We start from the raw sequence: 24,705 nt of genomic DNA on the forward strand, positions 1-24,705 counted from the left end.
AGAACATTCGGAGATCCAGCATATTAGTGCAGTTGAAATAACGTCACTGCAAGGAAACTTGATTTCATGACCAAATCCTATACACTTATTGGGGTGATAGGGAGGAGGAAGCAAAAAGGAAACAAAAAGACAAAACCAGTCCTTTGCCAGGAATCAACACCTAGATAATCAGAGATTAACATCAAAATTAAAGCTAGACCAACAATCAAGTAGAGTAGAGTAGAGTAGAGTAGAGTAGAGTAGAGTAGAGTAGAGTAGAGTAGGAATGGGGATAGGGTTAGGGTTAGGGTTAGGGTTAGGGTTAGGGATAGGGATAGGGATAGGGATAGGGATAAGGATAAGGATAAGGATAAGGACAGGACAGGACAGGACAGGACAGGACAGGACAGGACAGGACAGAACAGAATAGCAGAGTTGGAAGGGACCTTGGAGATCTTCTAGTCCAACCCCATTTAGGCAGGAAACCCTACACCATTTCAGACAAATGTAAACACTTCAGACAAAAGTAGTAAACCATATTCCAGTCAAGGAGGTTTTAACTCAAACAAGCTAACAATGAACAACAGCATAATCAAGAAACCACCAAGAACATTCCCACACCACTGACAGGGCTAAACCACTACAGGTAGTCCTCGATTTACAACCACAATGGAACCCAAATTTTCTGTTGCTAGGGTGAGATAGTTGTTAAGTGAGTTTTGCTCCATTTTACAACCTTTCTTGCCAGTTGTTAAGTGAATCACTGCAGTTGCTAAATAGCAGTTGTAGAGTGAATCTGGCTTTCCCATCGACTTTGCTTGTCAGAATGTTACATGATTCCGAGACACTGCAATCATCGTAAATATGAACCAATTGCCAGATATCCGAATTTTAATCAAGTGTCCATGGGGGATGCTGCAATAATCATAAAGGTGAAAAATGGTCATCGATCACTTTTTCAGTGCCGCTGTAACATCGAATGGTCACTAAATGAATGGTTGTTAATTAGAAGACTGCCTGTATATAAACAGAACAAACCCCTCTCCCTTCTAGCACTGATATTACCTAATCGTGTAATGAAATAAAGAAAACAACCAAGCTCAGAGGATCCCACTATGCACCCAAGTTTATGCTCCACTTATGGTCTCCTTGACTTGGAAGCCCAGACTGAGGGGATTCATCCAGCAGATTGTTAGCTTTTGGAGTTTTATAAGCAATGGACCATTTTAGGTCCACTCAGTAAGCAAGTAAGATGCAAGAGGGAGCAGGTATCCCCAACAGAGAATAGAATAGAATAGAATAGAATAGAATAGAATAGAATAGAATAGAATAGAATAGAATAGAATAGAATAGAATAGAATAGAATAGAATAGAATAGAATAGAATAGAATAGAATAGAATAGAATAGAATAGAATAACAGAGTTGGAAGGGACTTTTGAGGTCTTCTAGTCCAACCCCCTGCTTAGGCAGGAAATCCTACACCGCTTCAGACAAATGGTTATCCAACATCTTAAAAACTTCCAGTGTTGGAGCATTCACAACTTCTGGAGGCAAGTTGCTCCACTGATTCATTGTTCTGTCAGGAACTTTCTCCTTAGTTCTAAGTTGCTTCCCTCCTTGATTAGTTTCCACTCATTGCTTCTTGTCCTGCCCTCTTTGGAGAATAGCTTGACTCCCTCTTCTTTGTGGCAGTCCCTGAGATATTGGATACCCAGCCCTAGGACATTTTGGGACCAAAGGCATCAACCCCTGTCACTGAACCATGTCTACATCCTTGCTTCTTGTTCTGTCTCTTGAACTCATACTGGCTGACTAACCTACTTGGATTTTGACTCCTGAACTGTTGTGGATTAACCCTCTTAACCTATGCTTAAATTTGACTTTGGACTGACTCCAGCAAGACTTCTGCACAGCTGACCTTTATGTCTGACTGCTTGCTACTTGCCGGTAAGCCAGTTCCAATCAAGCTGGCATATATATGCTCAGTCTGGAACAGTACATCATTGTTGTATGTTAAGATTCAATCTTGGTTGTTATTTTTCAGTTGAAACCCCAACTGATGAAAATAAATACTAGTGAGAATATGCAGTATATTATACAGAATTTTCCTATCTCTCTGTTAGCTTTCAAGAACTGTATGGTAGTTCCTACATTCACCTGAAAATTACTCGGCTGAGACTTCAAGGAAAAGTAATATTTTTTAGAGGAACATACTGGATCCGTTTACAAAGCACCTATTATATGAAGTGAGATAGTAGGAACTGAGAGGAGGTGAGAGAAATAGAAGGAAAAGTGTGTGCATGTGTGTGTACTTTTTGACTGAGTTTATTAACACATCAAAGATGGACTCTGCTATGAAGGAGAACTTTGTGATAAACGGTGAGGTTAGGAAATACTTTAATAAATTCAGGCAGGCTTTACCTCTACCCTGGCATCCTTCTGAATCAGAAAAATCTGGCACAAATACTAATACAACACAACTGCGATCCATTCAGAACGTGTTATGGCTGTGGAGAAGATTTGCCAAAAAAGCAGTGACTTGCCATCGGGCGACCTGTCAAGACAGTGTGAAAGGCACCCTCTTCCTTACCAGCACATGACAACTGTACGCCCATGCTGGCATTTTATCTGTCACAGATATGTAAATATGCCATTACATCTGGATGCAAAGTGGGCCAGAGACCTGAGGCTCCATGGGCCTACAGGAAGGAGAGGGTGAACAGCTGCACTCAATAAACACCATGATGAAAGACCCAACTTACCACAAACAGAAAGCACAGATTTCTTTCATTAAAGCCCTCTAGGTAATGGTTGTGGCAAACGCTTGCCAAAACGGGCTTTAAGATCTAATGCAGTTACATCAAAAAGTTCCCGTCTCCCTTGCATACAAAGCTCTGATATACAAAAGCTGAGGCTTTTATGCTTTCTGTCACTGAGTAAAAATAAAATCAAAGAGAAAAAAAACTAGCCCACACAGGAGCCAAGAAGAAAAAAAGTTAAAAAAAAAAAAAGATTAAGGGAGGGACAAGGAAAAAGGGCAGTCAAACTCTGTTTAGCTGGTGGGTTAATTCCTGGTATAAGAAGCAAAGTGATGGTTTCTTAGATCCAACCACAAGTATGTTCACACTAGAATGTAACTGATAGAATTATCCTCGAGTAACTCACACAATAGCAGCATTCATATTTTCAGTAGTAGAAAACTCAATTCGAGTGTTGAAAGACCTAAGACCAGTTCAAAGACGCAATGTGTTTAAATAGGAAATATGAACAGATCTGGCATTTCAAGTCAGTAGTCCTGTTCACATGAAAGGGAGAAAGATGTCCTCAGATGCCCCCATTCGAATGGGGTACATAACAAACTCCCCCCCCAACCTGGTGTTCTCCAGATGTGCTGAGTGGGAGGTAAGAAGAACTACGCTGGAGAAAAGTAGTTCAAAAGACCCAATCTTGGCTTCAAAGTGGATGAAGGGAAGGTGAAGTACAAGAGGCAAAGAAACTCTGTTCTGAATGAAGCGTAAAACTGATCACAAAGCAACTGTTCGCGGTTAATTAGAGCCTATTGCTGCTACTCCTTTTCAGGCAAGGATAGGCAAGATGTGGCAGCAGAACATACAGAACATACAGAACAAGACTCGCAACAGATCATTTCATATTGCATCTCTCAAATGCAGGGGTCTCCAACCTTGGCAACTTTAAGACTTGTGGACTTCAACTCCCAGAGTTCCTCAGACAGCAAAGCTGGCTGAGGAACTCTGAGAGTTGAAGTCCACAAGTCTTAAAGATGCCAAGGTTGGAGACCCCTGCTCAAATGTATATTACCTTATTAATTTACTGAGCATCAATGTGCATTATAAAAAAATCTGCTTCCTGCTCCATGCCTTTTCAATCCTTAACAACACAAGAAAATCAAGGAAAATGGAAGGGGATAATGAAAAAATTAATATGCTCTTAATTCAGTTTTGTATTCTTAGAACAGGATGTGAGGGAGTCTATAGATAGCCTTCAACTTATAATCATTTGTTTAATGACCGTTCAAAGAAGTTATAATGGCCCTGAAAAAAGTGACTCATGACTGTTTTTTTTATATTTACGACTGCTACAGCATCCCCGTGACCACGTCATCAAAATTCAGATGATTGGCAATTGGTTGATATTTATGACGGTTGCAGTGTCTCGGGGTCATTTGATCACTTTTTGTGACCTTCTGACAATCTAAGTCAATGGGGAAGCCAGATTCACTTAACAACCGTGTTACTAATTTAACAACTGCAGCAATTCATTTAACAACTGTCACAAGAAAGATCGTAAAATGGGGGTAAAACTCACTTAACAACTACGTCACTTGGCAACAGAGGTTTTTCTGGCTTAATTGTGATCATAAGTCAAGGACTACCTGTACTAGAATTTTTGGTCACATTTTACATGGTAAAAGATGAGGTTAATAAAGAAAATACATGAATTAATTAAAGAAAGTGGCTTTTACCAGCTTTTGAGAAGCCTTGCCTGATCTTTTTACTGGAAGTAAGCAAGCCACCTTGAGAGATATCAGCATTTAAAAGATGCCAGCATTAGAACAACTCTCAAATAGATGATATAAATTCTATTATGTATCAGAAATCAAAAATAAGAAAAAGATAAATTCTGCCAAAACAGTGAACTCTTAAAACAGACAAGTGCATTATAAAAACCACCACCCATGTATCCACTGACCTGACTTTCTTGCCTCCTTCCCTCAGCATCTTCACTAAATCAGCGATTGGATACTGAGCCTTTGCTGCACACAGGCCATATCCTGCAGAAATGAGGAAAAGTTCCAAGATAAATGATGTCTTTGAATTCTCTCCCAGAATTTAAACCCACAACTTTCATGTTATGACTATAAAGATAGAATATTTTATTATTATTCTGTTTATTTTATTATTCGTATTTCTATGCCGTCCACTCTCTGAGGACTCTGGGCTGTTTACACCAAAGACAGTATACTAAATAGCATATTGCCCCCAACAATCTGGGTCCTCATTTTACCCACCTCGGAAGGATGGAAGGCTGAATCAACCTTGAGCCGGTGAGATTTGATCCGCTGATCTGCTGAACTAGCAGTCAGCTGAAGTAGCTGCAGTACTACACTCTAACCACTGCTCCACCTCGGCTCTTCAAGAAATGATTAGTGAATATGCAAGAAATTATTAGTGAATTAGTGAAATGAATATGCAAGAAATGATTAGTGAATATTCTTAGTTAAACACCTCCTAGTGAGTCCACTAATTAGCTGTAGGATTCAAACAATTTAACAACTGGTTCACAACGGCCAACCTGACCATAGGTGAACTGGTTGTTAAATTATTCCCACCCCCACCCCGCCGCTATCAAAGTGGATCCCGGGCATGGCGCTGCAATGAAGAAATGGACAATGGAGCGGCCGGCACAAGGGAAGGAGGAAGAGCAGGGAGAAGAAAGAGGTAAAGCGGCCTTCGCCTTCCCTCACACTGGCCACTCCATTGCCCTTTTCTCCACTGCAGCACAGCACAGTGCCCAGGATCCACTTTGATAGTGGGAGGGGGGGCAATTTAACAACTGGTTCGCCTGAACTGGTGTATACCAGCTGAATCCCACCACTGACCCTAATGCAATGGTCCCCAACCTCTCCAGCATTGGCAGCAGTGAGGGGAAGGGGAGTAACCAGTGAGGGTTATGCAAGCACACTCACCACTTGCACAAATGGAGGCTTCACACGGTTATCTGTCACTTGCATGGCCCAGTTCCTAATGGGGCCACAACTCAGTACCAGACCATGGACCAGGAGTTGGGAATCCCTGTCCTAATGTGGTTTTGTTTTCTATTGCAATACAGCCACGGTCCAGATCCCATTAATTCAATAGTATTGTCTTGGGAAACCCAGGAAACATGTTTGCTCTGTTGCAGTACGTGCCTGCTGAAATACTATCTCCCCAAGAACCCACATCATTCCCATCCTGATACCTTTCAGGAATCTTATTAAAATCCTGATTATTCATCCAGGTCTGGGGACAAATTGAAGGTTGAACAGTGCTTGATAGACTTTTTTGGTTATATATTGCTTTAGGGGATTTCATGACTTCTTTTTCTCTTTCATCAATTTGTATTTCTAATTGTAAACCACTCCGAATCAATGGGAGTCAAGTGGTCTAAAAACTCTGTAAATGAAATAAATCTCATGGGCAATTTTCCCATGGTGTTCTGGTTTAAGTCTCCCCTTAGTCATGGAAGCTCAGTTAATTATTTTTGGGGCCACAATCAATCAATTTACCTCATGAAGTTATTTTGGGCAAATAATTTTTACTTTTATATTGTTTACTCTTAGGATATAACTGGGCTATAGCTTGAAATATTATATTCAGTAAAAACTACCGCAAAGTACTTTTTAAGGAAATAGTTCTATGAACACAGAATTGTTGCTACACAGAATGCAATTATCAGAAGCAATGCCAAAACTAAGATGGGAGAAAGTCAAGATAAGGACTTTGGGTTATAGAACTCCAAACATAATTTATATTGTACACTAGGAGTCAGGCAACATACAGGTTCAAGTTATTATTGTGATTTGTTATTATTGTGGTTTGTTATTATTGTGATTTGTTGCACAGTCAGCTAGATGTTTGAAGAGCCGAGACTTAGTAGCGTAGTGGTTAGAGTGCAGCACTGCAAGCTACTTCAGCTGACTGCTAGCTGAAGTTCGGCAGTTCAAATCTCACTGGCTCAAGGTTGACTCAGCCTTCTATCTTTCCAAGGTTGGTAAAATGAGGACCCAGATTGTTGGGGGTAAGAGGCTGACTCTGTAAACCACTTAGAGAGGGCTGTAAAAGCACTATGAAGCGGTATATAAGTCTAAAGTGCTATTGCTATTGTTATTGAACTGTATTTGGCATTTTTACCCACCCACTGAGTTTTTCCCGAGAACCTGGGAAGGCTGTTGTTCTTTGATGATTGTAAAGTTATCATTGTAGGATAAGTTGTTCCAGGTAAAGCTGCTCTCTACATTGTTGACAAATGCAAACTTCTCAATTCTCCTATGATAAGTTTGCATGGATCTCAATTTGTCCCTTTGGAAACAGGCAATAAAACTGGGCATCCATCATTAACAAAGTAACACAAGGATATGGCCGGATAGGTGCACCATTCCCCTTTTCATTCCTTAGACTAACCCATTTAAACTTTGCTGTGATCTGATTCTCTAACATTGTTATTTATTAGATTAATGTGCTATAGAAGTGTCAGATAGTATATACACCACCTTACCATCCACATTTTCATCACAATAGCACTGGAAGTAAGTGTGGGTTAGAGGCAATGAATGGTGAACTTCCACTGCTGAGTGCAGAGTTCAACCTCAGTCTACAGCATGCCAGAGGAGCAGGTAGAATTCAACAGTGTTCCTCAACACACAAGCAGAGGCGAGGCCATGATGAATAATCCAGTCCTCAAACATTACAAACTGATGTAGTTCTCCTTTTGAGATCTGTACATTCTACATTAAATTCCAAAGGAAGGAGTTTTTCGGCATATCTTCATGTACTCTTTAACAAGAAGAAACTTGGGTTTAAGAAACCCAAGAGTATAAACTGTAGAGAAAGGGATTTTTTTTCCCTATCTCTTAGACCAGGAGTCAGCAACCTTAAACCCCAAAGAGCTACAAAGGTCCTAACCGGAAGCCCCCTGTTCAATTCTGGAGCCCACTGGAAGTCCGATTCCCCCACCATAGTGTCTCCTCCTAGTGCGATGTCCTTTTTCCTCTACCTGTCCTAACCAAAAGCCCTATCAATTGTGGAGCCGACTGGAAAACCCGCCCCTTGCCATAGAGTCTCCTCCTGGCACGCCATGCTTCCCCCCACCCCCAACCAGAAGCTCCTTTCAAAATTGTGGTGCCAACCAGTGACAGGGAGCCGCATCAGAGGGATGAAAGAGCCACATGTGGCTCCAGAGCCGCAGGATGCTGACTCCCGTCTTACAATAACTGCATCTTGTGTAATCCCTATGATCTTACTTTTACATGCTCTGTTATGAGATGTATTTTCCTGAGAATACTGAAGAGAAAGGAGTAACTGTTTAAAACTCACACGAATGTAGCCTATTTTTTAACGAACTGCGGGCATAAAGTTAGTTTAATGAAAAAGCCCCTTGCTGGCTTTCTAACAATTTGTACACTTGGAAATTCTGAGTTTACATTCAACAGTTACAGAATATGGGCAGCCCAATTTCACCTGGAGTGATTATGATGTTATTGGCTTCCTTTATCATATCAACTGCACCGTCCATATTCACTTCTGTATGAGTGCCAGTAATTTCCATTGGCTTCCCACCAGCTGTTGAAGTGGTACCATATCCTCCAAGAATCACATTAGCAAGAGAGCGATTCATAGCCTAAGGGAGCAAAAAAAAAGAGAGAGAGAGAAAAGCATAACTGGGTGTTTTGAATAAGTTGACATTTAAAACCAAGCACAATGGACACAATTCCACAAAGCAATTATTTCAGCAAAGTGTGTTTTTTTGGTTATGTCCTTCCCTTCATCCCACTCCAAGTTTTGATTTCCCATAATATTCCAACCTCAAGATGATGCAATTATGCAAATACCAAACATAATTCTACCTAAAGGCATTGGAAGATATCAAAGGTCTTTCTTTGGAAAAATATGAAAAAAGAAAAGAAGGCAGAACAGATTAGAACAGATGAAAAAATTAAGAGGATTACTGAAAAAAGCATTAAGGTCAATGCAGTTACTGTTTTCATGATATAAAAATAATAAAATATTACTTTTAAAAATATTTGTTTAAAAAGGAGGGGAAGAGAAAGCAGTACCATCATCATGTAGAGATTATTAAATCTCCACAATCCGTTTTAGTAGATATTTTGTTTCTAGGAACTCATTTATGTAGATTTATCGACATCTAGTGGCCATCAATTGAAAGAAAAGAAAGGAAATGGTAAGTTAAAAGGTGAAACTTTTTCGCAACTTGTCTACCTACAAGAAATGCCCTGTGTTTATGTGTAATTCAGATACCATGTTTCCAATGTTGTTTTAACCTATATGTGTGTCTTCTTATCAAATATATAATCAGAAAATGTTAGCAGGAACACAGAAAAGTGACTCTTTGGATACTCGCATGAACACATCCAGTATTAGACAGTTAAGAAAAAAGTACAGCAGCTGAGGAATAGCAATATTATAGTAGCAATTCCCCAAATTTCTGATATTATAGTTATTTAATCAAGCTGCTGACCAGTTTATTTTTATGCTCAGGAAACAGAATTGACTCAGATGTTGCTAGATAGTGACATGGACATATATGCTATCTAATAATGTTTCAAACAGCTGTTTTCTACAGAAATATAGAAATATTAGAACGTTGCTTGGAGCCATGTGATCTGATTCACTGCACAAATAGTTTACATGAGGTAAAATCAAACTAGTCAGGGCTACTGAAGAGTTGGCCATCTGCAGATGACCCATTAGTTCAGTCGTTTTCTGGAATTTTTTTAATGACCCCGTAATCCCGTGCATCGGGGTGGAGTCTGAATGGGCAACTGAATGGGGCCGAGTGTTACTAGCTGGATGCCCTTCCTATCGCCAATGCAGAGTTCGCAGCTGATATTTGTGCCCAGAGACAGAAGTATCTGCAGCTACTGAGGATCAAACAGCCCCCTGATTGTGAGGTGAGAGCTCCACCTCTAGGCCACTGCACCACTCCAAGTAGTTTTCTGGAAATGCCATCAGGAATAGATCTAATACAGGTCTATTCTTTCTGATTGCTACTTCTGCTTTAACACCCATTCATATTCATTCCAGATCTTGCACCACCGTCGCTTAAGCTTCTGCTCTTGTGCTTTATCACTTGCAATCATTTCTTAAACTACTGTGTGCTTTTGGTGTCAATGTGGGGCAGGGGGAACTTCTATCTCAAGCGCCTAGGAGACTTCCGTATTCCATATATTTAGTCTGGGTGCCCCATTCCTCTGCTGGAATGGCCACAATATGCCTTAAATATCATCTTCTCATCTGCAAAAACTTGGCCCAAGCAGAGAAAGGGAAACATACAAACACTGCCATATAAAAAAATGAAAAGCAGCAAAATAACAAGAAACGAGATATCCTAAATCTCACTTATAATACTAAAAACACAGCCAATCACACTGTCCTATTAAACCAGATTATTTTTTTCCATACCCGGCAATTGCATATACCGTCTGGCTGGCCTCTCATCCCAGCCCTATTCATCCATCCTACCATTCTCATTTTGAGCATGAATTCCTACCACCTATGCTAGGCTTTTACCCAGGGACTGCACCACTATCCTCACTACCACCTAAACCCAGGCAAAGGAGAGAGGCCTTTGGCCCTTACTGCTTCTCAAAGGAGCAAACCACAAAGGTAAAAGCTCCTGGATTGGGGCTGAAAGACGAAAGCGGAAGCAGTATGCTCCGTCCCATAGTTGGGTAGACCGGCCCTGATAGACCGGTCTCACAGCAAAAACCACAGAAAGTCAAAGTTATTTGATGCCCCCCTTCAAGATCAACACATCCTGGAGTTGGCCTGGAACCTGCTTTTGGTCTGGACTAAATTTCCACCCAACCTTTCAAAGACCTGGGCAATGGGTTTTCTTTACCAGGCCTCAGATGCAAATGATTTAATGATTTGTTTGATGATACAATACAATTTTTCAACTAATAGATAACATTTTGTGATGAACATATATTTGTGTTTAATACAAAATCGTGTAACCATTCTATGAATAAATTACAATAACAGACTGTTAACAGAGGGCTTTGAAATTTAACTTCGGTATTGTTTAACCTGCTAAGTATTTTTTCTTCCATATATATGTAATGTTTGACAGAAAATTGGGTTGCAAATAGATGTACAAGCTCATAAATTTTGGGCCTACTTTGCAAAGAGAGAAGCTATTATTGTTGCAATAGATTTGTCAGTATTCAACTAGGGGGAATAATATGTGTTTTAATCCTTTGGGGTTTTTTTAATTCATTTTTTTAATGTTTAGTAGCTTATTTCCGTAAGTACTAATGTGAGGTTTCTCTCTTCTGTAGAGATTTCCCTCTATGTAGAAAACACAAAATACTAATACTATACCAACAAACAAATACTTTTCTGCATAAGTTGCATTACAAGGTCTTTCAAGAGGCTGCTTAATATTATCTTGCTTTTCTGACATGAAAGAGGCTTCCAAGGGAGCTCAATAGATCTCAGTGATCAAGTGGGATTCCTAAGAACAATGGAACATTCTGGAGTTCCCTAGAATGTTCTGTTTCAAAAATAGATTTTTTTTCACGTACCTAAACCATTGCTTGGTTTATGTTCATTTATATTTTGGCAAGATTTGTCTTAAAGTATTCTGTATGTTGAATTTGAATGATACCTTTAACTGTAATCAGGAATGGAAGGTTCATTTGAAAACTTGAAATCTTGTGGTGGAGAAGCTGAAGGCAGCAAGCAAACAAGTTAATCAGTCTTCTGATTAATTGTGGCATGTAAACAATCTTAAAAAGCAAATAAAATACCTTTGTAACTACTTGCTCCCACTTTCCATAGCTGAGTAAACTAGCACCCAAAGCAATATATGGTAGTAACAATAGAAATGAAATATGGTGCATTAAAACTAATTAACTGGGTTCCAAAAGTTAAACTTTTTGATACTTTCATCTGTTGAGTTGTGCTGAATCGAAGCAAGGCCCTGCCCAATTACAGCTGAGGAAGGAACAATGCAATCTTTCTCTCACAGAAGAATCCTCTTCCTTCAGATACCTCTTTCTCAACTTTTAAAAGTTTTAAAAGCTGACTAGAGTATTTTCATTCTATTGAATATTTTTAAAGTATCTACCAGTACTTAAGTTTCTGTCCTGCACCAATTTTCCTATTTCCCTCCTCTCCCTTTTCAAATCTTATTAAATTAGCTCCTGTGGTGTTTTATTTATATGATATTGTTAGCATTGAACATTAAATAGTCACATGGCAAAAATATAATTTTGTCCTACATCTAAATTAGTTTGTGACATTCATGAGTGTACCAATACTACTCAAAAGATATATATGTGCAAAAATGAGGAGAGGGAAGAAAAGAGAAAAGGATAAAAAGGAACCGGCTGAAAATGCCCAGAAAGAGAACAAAATATACAATAAAAAGCTTTTCCCACAGGCAGAGAAAGAGTAATGAAACAGATAGTGTTGGAATGGATATCTCCAAAATCTCCTTACCACACACATGATATGAGACAGGATGGCCCCAGAAAAACCAATCAGGGCACCCACAATGGTTAATAAATTGTTGTTAAGCAGGAATCCTTCAGCACAGAGTGCCCAGCCAGAATAGCTGTTCAAGACAGTAATAACAACAGGCATGTCGGCTCCCCCAATGGCAGCTGTCAAAGTAACTCCCTGTGGAAAGGGGGAAAAAAGCCAAAATTGAAATATTAATGCAGGTTTGTTCAAAACGGCAAAAGTTTGCAACTTGGAAGTTTTAAAGTAATGCCTGTATATCTCTGAATGTATTTTTCAGAGATTCTTTGACTTAAGACCTCAGTAGAAACCAGAAAAATCATCATAAAGCAATGCAGTCATTAAGCAAGACATCGCAGGACCGCAACTTGTGACCTTCCCTGTCAGTTTTCCCATTATCTTTACTTGTTGGAAGCCAGTTGAGAAAGTCATGAAGTGTGGGATACTGCAACCATCCTAAATGCACAATAATTGTCAAGTGCCTGAATTACCATCACGACCACAGGGATGTTGCAATGATCATTAAGTGTGAAGATTGCTTGTAAATCACTGTTTTCAGTGCACTGTAAATTTGTCATTAAACAAATGGTCATAAGTCAAGAACTACTTGAATTCATAATTGAGTTTTTAGTATCTCCATGAGGAGAACCTAAAAGAATTCCATGAAGCATTATTCAGATACCTTCTCTCTTTATAAAGAACTTATTTAATTGCAAAAACTCTGCACATCCTTAACCTCAAAAAGAAACCTCCAGATATGTTGAATTGTAGTTCCTGGAATTCCTAGATATCTTTGCCTACAGTTATACAGTTAACCAGGATTTCTGGGAATTTAAATCAAACAGGAAAATTTAAGGCAAGAGAAAGCTGCTTAAGTCATAAGGTCAGAGTTGAAGATAATTTTTGTATGCAAATCTGCAGGTGCATCTGGAACTGGAACATCCTCAATAAATCCCCAGCTTTAATATAAAGTTTTGGATTGTCATGTTTTTAAATTCCACTGTTGTTTTGCTCTTATCAGGAAAACGTTTTTCTTTATTAGTGATTGAAAATATATCCATCCCATGAATTCTAATCTGGCCTTTTTTTAATAAAAAAAAAAAAACCAACTCTTTAAAGATGACTCTTTTATGTACACTGAGAGCATATGCACCAAGACAAATTCCTTGTGTGTCCAATCACACTTGGCCAATAAAAAAAATTCTATTCTATTCTATTCTATTCTATTCTATTCTATTCTATTCTATTCTATTCTATTCTATTCTATTCTATTCTATTCTATTCTATTCTATTCTATTCTATATTCTTTCTCTATCTCTATTTAGTCCCTGTTACGCAAGCTTTGTTTTCCATAGCTTTGTTTCCCATACTATTGAGCATTTTTGCTATCATTCTCTGAAATGATTTCTGAATTTATATCCTCCTTAAAAATACGCGTTGACCCAAAAGTCTTTAAAAAATGTCTCCACTAAACATGTATCATTTTGGTTGTTATTTATGTCTCCTTTTCATTAAAAAGCTCTTAAGAATTCTCTGTACTCAGAAGAAAGGACTGATCAGGTTATTTACCATACCCCGTGAAAATTTGGAATATCTCACTATTTATAATTTATTATAAATTTGCACTTACCATTACGGCAGACAGGGCAGATACAGATCCTAAGCAAGTCAACCCTGTCGTGTAACTTGGATCCATCATGTATGGAACCATTCCACCTATGCTTAATGTTAACAAACCAGCATTCAGTAAGTGTCGTCCTGGTAAGTGGAGTGGGGCAGAATTCAGGATACCTATAAATGTGAAAACAATGTAATTTAAATTCTGGAACTAATCAGACACAACAAAAAAAGTCAGGATGAATCCCACAGACTCAATATCGCAGGGGTGTCAAACTCACGATGTCACGGTGGCATCACGTGACGTATCAGGACTTTTTCACCCCTTCGCTAAACCGGGCATGGCCAGCACGAGATGCATCCGGCCCATGGGCCAGGAGTTTGACAGCCCTGCAATATCAGGTCTCTTTTTTTCCTCTGTCATATTAACAAAACTACATCCTATACTTAACAATTCACTATAGGTTGTCCACAGGGACCAGATACTTGACTAAACATTGTTTTCTACTATTTATCATTCCATAATTTCAGTGATATGGGCCTTATGAAACAGAATGCAAAGCTGCTGAGAGTCAACCAAAACAACTGAACTTATGACAAACCTTTATTTATTTAATATATTTATATCTTCCAGGAGGCTCAAGGTATGCTCTCCTTCCATTTTAGTCCCTCAACGATCCTATTCAGTCTCATGCTCTAGGCAGAGAGCATGAGACTGGAAAGAGTTTACAGGTTCAGAGGACTGCCCTCCTAAGGAAATCTAAAATCTCGTATTTTAATTAAAACAAACGCTAGGATTTAGGGCGCCATAAATATTGCCTGCATGAATACTTTGTATTTTTCAGCTATCACAAATGCATGAGAAAAAATTTTCCCAAGTATTTCTGTTCAATTATATAATTGTATACTTATATACTATATAGAAGACCTGGCTCACATCCTATTTCATTGTTGCTTGTATAAGGGGGTGAGAGACAGGTACCTTGGTCCATATATCAAATTACTGACCCATTGGGATCGCCATATCAAAACAATTTATATCAAAACAATTAACAATTTGCAGCCAGAACCTGAAAATAACATTTAACACAGCACAGTACTTAAACAAAATGGTTTGGTTGAGATCTGCATACGTGGGACTGATTGGAGTAGATTGTAAGGGTGATACCGAAATATAATTTTATGTCATTTTACTCTATTTTATATATTTATGTATCAATTTATATTGTATCTTATCCTATAACTATTGTACTTTGCCCTACTTTTATTTTAAATTGTTTGTATAAGATTCTATTGGTGATATGTGTTTACACCTTGTGTTTTGATATGGCCTATAGGCTAATCAATAAAGCTAACTGAAACTGAATTATACTTTGCAGATGTTTCTCAGATGATCAGCATAATCCTCATTGTGTAAGTAAGTACATCTGGGTTCTATCCCATCTAGTTTCATCTTGTCAATTATTAAGCAAAACATGGTTCTCCACTCCGACATGTTAGTTTTCCATATGCAGCACATTTTGATGTATGTGAAGGAACAAAAGAATCCATAAGCCCATATATGGATCAATTACAGTTTTTCAATGTAATAAGCTTCATACACACTCTGATGATAATTATAATATGTGAAATCTAATGTCTCTAAAGTCACCAAGCTTTGAAAGAGTGTTTAGCATCTTAGCGCAATTTAAGCTAAAGAAAATAGATAGTGAATATATGTCACGCACATACGCAGGCACTCTTATAAAAAAAGAGCACACTATGGAAGAAAAAGGAGAGTTTACCCTGTAGTTTTCCATAAGCAACAAGAGAGCCACTGAAGGTTACACCTCCTATGTATGTGCCAAGATAGGCCACAATCATTGTGAGGCTTGCAGCTGGATCAGTTGCAAAATGGGGAAATTCAATCATGTATTCTGCGACACAAGTGAGAACAGCAGCCAAGCCAACCAAGCTATGGAAAGCAGCCACTAGCTGAGGTAAATCTGAAATCTGGATACGTTTAGCAATTGTCAGACCTGCAGAAACAAAAAAAAACAGTTGCATGTTAACTGTGAAAGGGGATAACATTGCTCAATAATTCAGATCAATAATTCAGACCATAGGAACAACTGCTTCTTCAACATCAGCATGACTTTTAATCTCTGTGATTGGTGTTTTGTCCTTTAATTATATTTAATCAGAAATATAATCTGAGGAATCTGAGGGTCTAAATACAAAAGGCTAAGGAGCAGGTGTCTATCACATTCTAACAGTCCTATAACTTTTTCAAGTAGACCTCCTTTCCCATCATCTAACTGCAAATGCCACAACAGAATTAGGTAAGCCTTCCAAATCATGCAAATCCTTTTGCTTTGCACTTACCTATGGTGCCACCAAGGGCCATCGCACCCGACATCTGGGCCAGAAGCTCAACTGATGGTTTTAGACTTCCCAGGGTAGCTGCCAAACCTCCAGCAACACCTATCATACCCAAAGCATTGCCAAGTCGAGCTGTTCCTTGGGTAGAAAGGCCAGCCAGGGCACCAACACAGCACAATCCTGAACCCAGGTACATCATCTTTAAAAGATGAAAATAATATAGACATTTTTTTTTTTTTTTAAGAAAGGACTTAAAATTGTAGATTTGACTGGGGTACAAAGCACTGCTTAGCTGGGTTTCAAAATCCTCACAGCAGATACATGCTGCTTTCTCTTCAAATATATTTCTGCCCAACTGAGATTTTAAGCAAATCTGGAAGTTTGCAATGGAGTGGGCTAATGCCCGAAGGAAATTCGTTCTGCTTGTTCAAATTTGTTCCAATATTATCAGCGCCAAGAAAAGGCAGAGCTGATTATAAAATTTATACAGAAGACCTCTGGACAATCAAATTAATTTTCAACCTAATACATTTTACATAACGATTGGCTGCAAAGGAAAAGAAACATGCTCATTAATAATCATAGCTTTTTTTAAAATATCAATACAGTTTTTTGCCTTTGCTAGATCAAGTTGTGTCATCCAATGCAACTGAAAAAGAATGTGTTCTACTCAATGGATTTTGTCATTAGGATAATGCAGGTGCTAATTTGATTTGGGGATAAAGAAATATATTAAGAAATGAGTACTTCCTTCTGTACAACTTCACCTTGAAGCCAAATCCCTATCTGAACCAACACAAACCATAGTTAAGGTTAACCAAGATTTCCTTTTAACCTGAAAGCTTTTTCTGAAGATGGTTTCTGATATTCAAGTCAACAGACTTCTGAAATTGCTACAAGGAGTATAAGAACTTTTGAGGCTACCAATTTACAATTCTGTCAACTGAGGTCACTATCATTCCAGTCTAAAGGATTTCATTAATATAGGAAATGAAGTTTTTGAAAGTAAATATATTCTTAAAATAACTTCCTTCTTTCTTCCTACCAAGATTATACCAAGAAGTTATATTTCGCTAGCTATATCACAAGTGGCATGGCTGCTACTTGTGTAACTATTATATTGGGCACTGCCAGTTCCAATTTCCTCTCAGCAAAGGAAACAATAGCTGGTCTATTTAGTGTTTTACTTAAACACTTAACTTAAAACACACATCAAAACAAGAAATACAAATTATCATCAGCCTCCAATCCATTTGCAAGGATACAGTTCTTGCAAGTCCTCAACTTACAACCACAATTAGAACCAGGACTTCTGTCACTAAGCAAGGTGATCATTAAATTGATTGATTTTTGCAAGCTTTTTGTTATAGACATTAAGTGAATCACACGGTCATTATTCTGGATTTCCTCACTGATTGCTAGTAAAACTGTCTGGGAAGTTTGCAAATAACGATCATGCAACTCCCACAGGACACCGCAACCATCATAAATACATGCCAGTTGCCAAGTGCCTGAATTTTTATAATGTGATTTTGGAGGTGCTACAGTGGTCAGAAGGATGAGGACAGGTTGCAAGTCACTTGTTTCAGCACCACTGTAACTTTGAATGTTTAGCGCATATTGCTTAGTGCATTGTAAGCCGCCCTGAGTCTCTGGAGAAGGGCGGCATATAAATCAAATTAAAAAAAACAACAACAAATGGTTGTAAGTCAAGGACTATCGGTACTTATATATGAGGTATTATAAACGTTATACTACACATGCTGGATTCTCTTTTCATCCTAACAAGCATAGAAAGACATCAGACAAGAGTAAGATTGACTACAACTCAGCAAATCAGCATCAGATGGCCTTTAATAACCTGTTCACAAGGATCTATGGATGCCTGAGCAACCTTCGTACCTGTTCAATGTTATAACCGCTTTGCAGTGATGTTCCATATCCTCCTATAAACAAAGCAGCAGGCAACAAATATAAATAGTTGTATTCAGGAGGGTCAGTAGGGCGCTTGAACATATCCAGCATTCTCTGAGTGACCAGGAAACCACCTATGCCACAAAAAAAAAAAATAATAATTAGGTTCTGAAAACTACCGTATTTTTCAGAGTATAAGATGCACAAGAGTATAAGACACACCTTAGTTTTTTGGGAGGAAAATAAGAAAAAAGCTGATTGGCAGGTGGATCAGCCTCTCGGAATACGCCCAATCAGCTGTTCCCAGAGGTGAATTTTAGCAACAGGTTCCTTGGTTGTAAGCTCTGTGCCTTGCTTTTTTTTTTTTTTTTTTGCTTTTTTTTCTGCCTCTGAAACTTCTGAAACTCTGTTTCAGAAAAAACTTTTTTTCCTGCCTCTGAAAGCCTCTGAAAGAGTTTCAGAAAAAAAGCCTCTGAAGCTCTGTTTGGGGGCTTCTTTTCTGAAGCTTTGTTTCTGATGCTTTTTTCAGTCTCTGAAACCTCCATTTGAGAAGATGGGCGGGGCTACATTTGGAGTATAAGACGCACCCAGATTTTCACCCTCTTTTTTGGGGGGGAAAAGGTGCGTGTTATACTCCAAAAAATACAGTAAAAAGTTCTTCATGTATGTGCTATAGGGAATCCACAAATTCAGTTAAATAGGAAATTGTCAGTCTTCCCTAGGAAGGACTATTATCTGGCTAGGCAACATTTTGATGCAGGCAAGAAAAGCAAGGAATAATTCAGAACAATGACTATTATAGGAACACTTGAGGTATACCATCAATGAAATGAAAATAATGTAGTAGCTCTGGCCTCAAAAAACCTTTCAGCTTATTGGAAAACCTTACGGCACTGGCCAGAAATTGTACAAAAAACATGCAAACAAGCCAGGTCAGATCTAGAATGGAAGACATTCCATTTACAACATCTGATGAATTTTGCTGCTATTGCCCAGATGCTTCAAACTCACTTTGTTGGCTAGAGTCTCTCAAGCTCTCCAAGCACTCAAGAAAACTGTACCGTTTGAGCTATTCTATTCAGCACCACTTTTGAAAACAGATTTCCTGAAGATAGGAAGTAGGAAAGCTAGGAACTGCTTGATACCTGCAATGTTGACAGAGGAAATAAAAGCAGCAAGGACAGCAAGGCCCTGAGGCAGAGTTCCAGGTAAGTATTCCCCTCCCATCAGCGCTAATCCTCCAACAGCAGTCAATCCTGTTCAAAAAGAAAAACATCAACAGCACTGAAATCCTTGTAGGAAAAGAGAAGTGCTTCTGTTTGCAGGACGCAATTCTGATTATCATGACTAATTAGTACCAACATATCCTCCACAAAATGCATTTTAAGTCTTTAATTACATAGGTGGACTCCTCACAGTACTGATGCCAAAGTATGTTTTTTCGTTTCCTCAATCCTCTTGTCTGTTGTACGGTCTCTCCTTTGCTTTCCATTCCTTTTTATATATATAGTGCTTAGTGAACAGTGAACAGTAAATACTTAATACTTATTAAGTTCCTAATTTCTATCCCTTTTATCCAACCATAGATAAAACAAGTCCCAAGTTCAAAAGTATTGTGTCTTCTTTATCTTCAGTGTTAATCTGTCAATTTCTGCAGAGTCCAATATTTTTTTAATTATATCTTCTTCCGTAGGTGTTTCCTTGCTTTTCCAATGTTGTGCAAATACAATTCTTGTTGCTGTTAAAACACGCAACATCAAATATCCATTCCCTTTATCATACTTTTTCTAATATTATACCTAACAAAAATAGTTCTGGCTTAAAATCTATATGCTGTCTTAACATTTTTTGTAACCAAATGTGCATTTCATCCATTTTTTTTTTTTTGCTTTCGTTTGCTTTCCATTCCTGTTATAAAACTAGTTCTTGTACTTTGGGAGGGGGCTTTGTGGGTCAATGCAATTGAACAAAGAATGCCTAGATCAAAATTATTTCATTGTATGCAGTTATTTGCTACTCAGGTAGTCCTCAACTTACAACTACAATTGAGCTCAAAATTTATGTTGTTAAGTTTTGCCCCATTTTACAACTTTTCTTGCCAGATTTATGAAGTGAATCACTGCAGTTCTTAAATTAGTAACACGGTTGTTAAGTGCATCTTGACTTTGTCAGGTCACAGAAGGGGATCACATGACTCCAGGACACAGCAACCGTCACAAATGTGAGTCAGTTGTCAAGCATCCGAATGTAAATCACATGACCATGCAACGGTCGTGTGAAAAAATTGTCATAAGTCACTTTTTTCAGTCCTGTTGTAACTTCAAATGGTCACTGTTGTAAATTGAGGATTATCTATATTCAGGTGGTCAGCAATTTACAATCATTCATTTACAGACTGTTCAAAATTACAGTGACACTGAAAAAAGTGACTGACAGCCCATCCTTCCACCTACATCTCCCTCAGTCACAGCATCTCCCTCAGTCACATGATCAAAATTTGGCTGCTTGGCAACCAGTGTTTGTTTGTTTGTTTGTTTGTTTATGAATGAATGAATGAATGAATGAATGAATGAATGAATGAAATGGATAGTGCCGCCTATTCGCACATGGCAACTCAAGGTGGCTTACAAGAATATAAAAACCTCATATAAAAACCAATAAAACTAATAAGAGAATCATATAATAAATTAATAAAATAATAACCCCTTGCCCTGGTGACAACACATCACACAAGCCATTTAAACGGTTCCATCCCGCTCTGCGTTCCCCAGGCCCACTGGCAGAACCAGGTCTTTTGATGTTTGCAGCATCCTGAGGTCATCGGATCGCCATTTGCAATCTTCCCAGTTGTCTTCTGACAAGCAACGCCAATGGGGAAATCTGTATTTGCCTAACAGCTGCACAATACACTTAACAACTGCAGTGATTCACTAAATGAACCCTCCTCTAGCAAAAAAGGTTGTAAAATCAGGCATGACCCAACTTAACAATCTCCTTGCTTAGCAACAAGAATACTGGTGCCAATTCTGGTCATAAGTCAAGGACTACATGTAGTTATTTGCTATACGTAAGTCTTAAAGACTTAATTTTGTACTTTCGGATCTTTTCATGGATTAGCAAGAAGCAGCAGACTTTTCTCTACCACACCTTTGGTTTAAGAACATCATATGCCTGCAGCTAATCAGCAAAGATTATCATATTAAGAAAGGTGTTGCATACAAACATCTACCCAATGCATTCTTTATTATGGAAATCTATGCTGTACTGCTATAGAGCAGAGGTGTCAAACTCAATTTCATTGAGGGCTGCATCAGGGTTGTGTTTGATCTCAAGGGTGAGGTAGACATGGCCAGCTCAACGTCACTCGTTTTGGGGGCGCCTTGGTGGCCTGAGCACTCTGCCAGCAAAAACAGGCTCCCAAGCTCCATTTTTGGCTGCGACAGCCTCCTGCAACCCTCTGCCAAACAGAAGGCCGAGTGCAGGAGCCATTGCAACCAAAAACGGAGCTTGGGAGCCCATTTTTGTTGGCAGAGGCACCATGGGCCGGTCCTTCACTGTTTCCAGGGCAGCCCCAAGGGCCAGATCTAAGCACCCCGTGGGCCAGATCCAGCCCCCCAGGCCTTGAGTTTGACACCCCTGCTATAAAGCAAAGCAGAAAGGTTCTTGGAGAAAATATGCAGAGGCTATTAGCAAAAAATGAACTCAGTCCAGGAAAGTCAAACAAAATGAAAAATAACTTAAAACAGTCCTGGTTTTAGGAGGGTAAGAAGGGGAAATATTGTTAATTTTTCAGGATTCTGTTACAGTATTAGCCATTTCTTATTCTGTCTTTATTTTTTATACACAAATAATTTAAGGCTGCAAACGTATCTCCAATTTCTTCCTCTTCCTATTTGCCACACCTCAATGGGTTGAGCTGAGAGTGATTGGCCCAAAGTCACCCAGCCAGCTTTCATATCTAAGCCAAGACTAAAACTCACAGTCCATTTCCATGCCTGGCCTACACAAAGAGCTGATAATTCAAAAGTTGCCATGATATTTTGGCAACATCTTGGCCAATCAGAAATTGGAACTTGGCATAGTCCTGCAACATTAAATATGCCTCAGGAGCAACCATCGGTGGAATGCAGATTTAGAAGTTTATTAGTACATATGGCAATCCATCTTTTGGACCAAATAAGAATTGGTACAAAGATTTTAGTCTATGTAGTCTGCTTCTCAAGTGATAACCCTTGCCATAAACAGTGCAAAAATTAACTCTGGAAGAGTTAGGCCTCTAGGAGGTAAGAATTGAAAGTTCCACAGTACTTCTAAACATATTTAGGAACTGAATGGATAGGTTTTGTTTATTACTGGTTGACTACAAGAGCAAATAGATAACCATCTTATCATAGATAAAATGAAGTAGGTCTAGATTCTTTTCCATCCTGATGTACTCCAGATGTAATAACTAATATATATTTTATATAACATATTTTAAGACATTATATCACTCACACTAATGGCAAAGTAGATACGGAAAGACAAACGTTGAGCTTCGGAATACATTCTCTAGCAACACACAGCGCGCAGGCCAGATGCATCACACGCTGGCCATGCCCATCCCCGGTTTAGCGGAGAGGAAAAAAGTCACAATATGTTATGTGACAACGACATGAGGAAGCAAGTTTGACGCCCCTGCTCTAGCAGAAAGTATGAACTGTATTAGCTGTACTCTCAAACAGACAATTATAACTAACACATAACTCAAATGCACAGTAATTTCATTCACATATTTTCATTTTTAATGTATAGAATTTCTTCTCAATCAGTTAAAAACAGAAGTATTAATGTTCAAAAGAAATACTGGCACCAAATGTACCTGTTCCTGGATAGGGAGGTCCTTCAGACCCTCATGTCCTAGTCAACTCATGCTTTATATTGTAATGTACTCTGCATGGAACTGCCCTTGAACTCAGAAACTTCAACTGGTCCAGAACTCAGCACAGCCAATTATGCCTTGATATACCCATGTGAGACTTCTGCTCCACAAGCCAGACTGGTTGCCAGCTTGCTTCCAAGTGTGATTCAAGATGCTGGTTATGGCCTGTAAAGCCCTAAATGGCATGGGGCTCATTATTTGAAGGACTGCCTATCTGCCACAGAGTCTGTTCAACTGATTTCAGCTGACAGGGTTGGTGTATTCCAGGTTCTTTCAATCAAACAGGACTCAGGAAGCACACCTTCTCTGTCGCAGTGCCTGCCCTCTGGAATAAGGTTCTCTCTGGCATCCATGTGGCTCCCACCCTGCTGGCATTCTGCGGGGCCATAAGGATCTGATTGATATCCCAGACCTTGGCTTGCTGGCTATTGGAAGTTGTGGAATGTTCCGAGTTATTACTGAATTTACTCACTTCTTCTTTGCTAGTTCTTGTTTTTGTTACACAGTATGTCTGTTTTTATTCTAGCCATCCAGAATCACCTCAGTACCAAATCAAATCAAATCAAATCAAATCAAAAAATTTATAGTCGTACCCGAGATGGCATTGGTCACTGACATGAGTGGTGAATGGAGTGCAGGAGTCACGCCCCATACAGTATGGTATCCAACGATCCCAGCCAAGCCAAAGGTTGTCACCATCTGAGTGAAAGCTGAATTTGGAGAGGCAATGCCCAGCCCAAGCAGGCTAGCAATTCCTGTAAAACAAGACAAAACACATTCAGCCTTTTGGAATACTGCAATCACCTTCCTGTGAATGGAGGCTCAGATGACCATTGTTTGTCTCAGGTAGGGGTGCTATAGGCAGAAAGTGGCTGGCTATCTATGAAAAACAGCTCCCTTAAACCATTGATTGTGTGTTCTCATTAGAGACAGCCCACTCAGTTTTGCATCAGTTTTCAGGTCCTTGTCTAATACAGCCCTGAATATATGATGTCACCATCCCAAGCAAGAGTGCCAAAGGTATGACTCTAAAGGGGTTTACCACTTAATAGACACTTGTTAGAAAAGCGTCTAGGTCAGGGCTGTCAAACTTGATTTCATTGAGGGCCGCATCAGGGTTGCGTTTGACCTCAAGGGGCTGGGGTGGGCATGGCCAGCTCAAAGCCACTCATGTTGGGGGGCACCTGTGGAGGCCCAAATGCTCTGCCAGCGAAAAAAGCCTCCTGCAACCCTCTGCCAGCGAAAATGGAGCTCGGGAGAGCCCCGCACGCGCCCCATGTGAGCTCTGTTTTTAGCTGCGACAGCCTCCTGCATCCCTCTTCCAGCAAAAACGGAGCTCTGGCAGAGGCCCCACGAGCCGGACTTTGCTGTCTCCAGGGCGGCCCCGTGGGCCACATCTAAGCACCCTGTTGGCCGGATCTGGCCCCCAGGCCTTGAGTTTGACACCCCTGGTCTAGGTGAAGAGCACCCCCTTTTAATTTTTACTGATGCTAGAAGAAGTCTGGAGGCAGGGATCTGAACTACAACAGCATGATGTTAAGAATTGTCCCAGGAAAATGTAACTCAGGGGTATCAAACTCGCATTGTCACGGTGTCATCATGTGACGTATTGCACCTTTTTTCCCCTTCGCTAAACCGGGAGTGGGTGT

The 24,705-nt window shown here is 39.3% G+C and overlaps 1 protein-coding gene across 1 annotated transcript in view; it reads right to left on the reverse strand.

Annotated features, from left to right (window-relative positions):
• NNT (nicotinamide nucleotide transhydrogenase) overlaps positions 1-24,705 on the reverse strand; it is a 68,875-nt gene that overhangs the window by 16,509 nt on the left and 27,661 nt on the right. Inside the window, exons 10-18 of the mRNA XM_070938887.1 lie at positions 23,650-23,811; positions 19,281-19,391; positions 18,124-18,269; positions 16,225-16,420; positions 15,645-15,878; positions 13,874-14,034; positions 12,223-12,402; positions 8,218-8,377; positions 4,691-4,772 (exon numbers count right to left, since the gene is read on the reverse strand). Of these exons, the coding sequence (XP_070794988.1) occupies positions 4,691-4,772; positions 8,218-8,377; positions 12,223-12,402; positions 13,874-14,034; positions 15,645-15,878; positions 16,225-16,420; positions 18,124-18,269; positions 19,281-19,391; positions 23,650-23,811 (1,432 nt within the window). The remainder of the gene's footprint in view (positions 1-4,690; positions 4,773-8,217; positions 8,378-12,222; positions 12,403-13,873; positions 14,035-15,644; positions 15,879-16,224; positions 16,421-18,123; positions 18,270-19,280; positions 19,392-23,649; positions 23,812-24,705) is intronic.

The sequence above is a fragment of the Pituophis catenifer genome, unplaced genomic scaffold (genome assembly GCF_029215685.1).
Source record: "Pituophis catenifer annectens isolate HBS135680 unplaced genomic scaffold, rPitCat1.0.hap2 SCAF_2, whole genome shotgun sequence".
In the NCBI taxonomy this organism is placed as follows: domain Eukaryota; kingdom Metazoa; phylum Chordata; class Lepidosauria; order Squamata; family Colubridae; genus Pituophis; species Pituophis catenifer.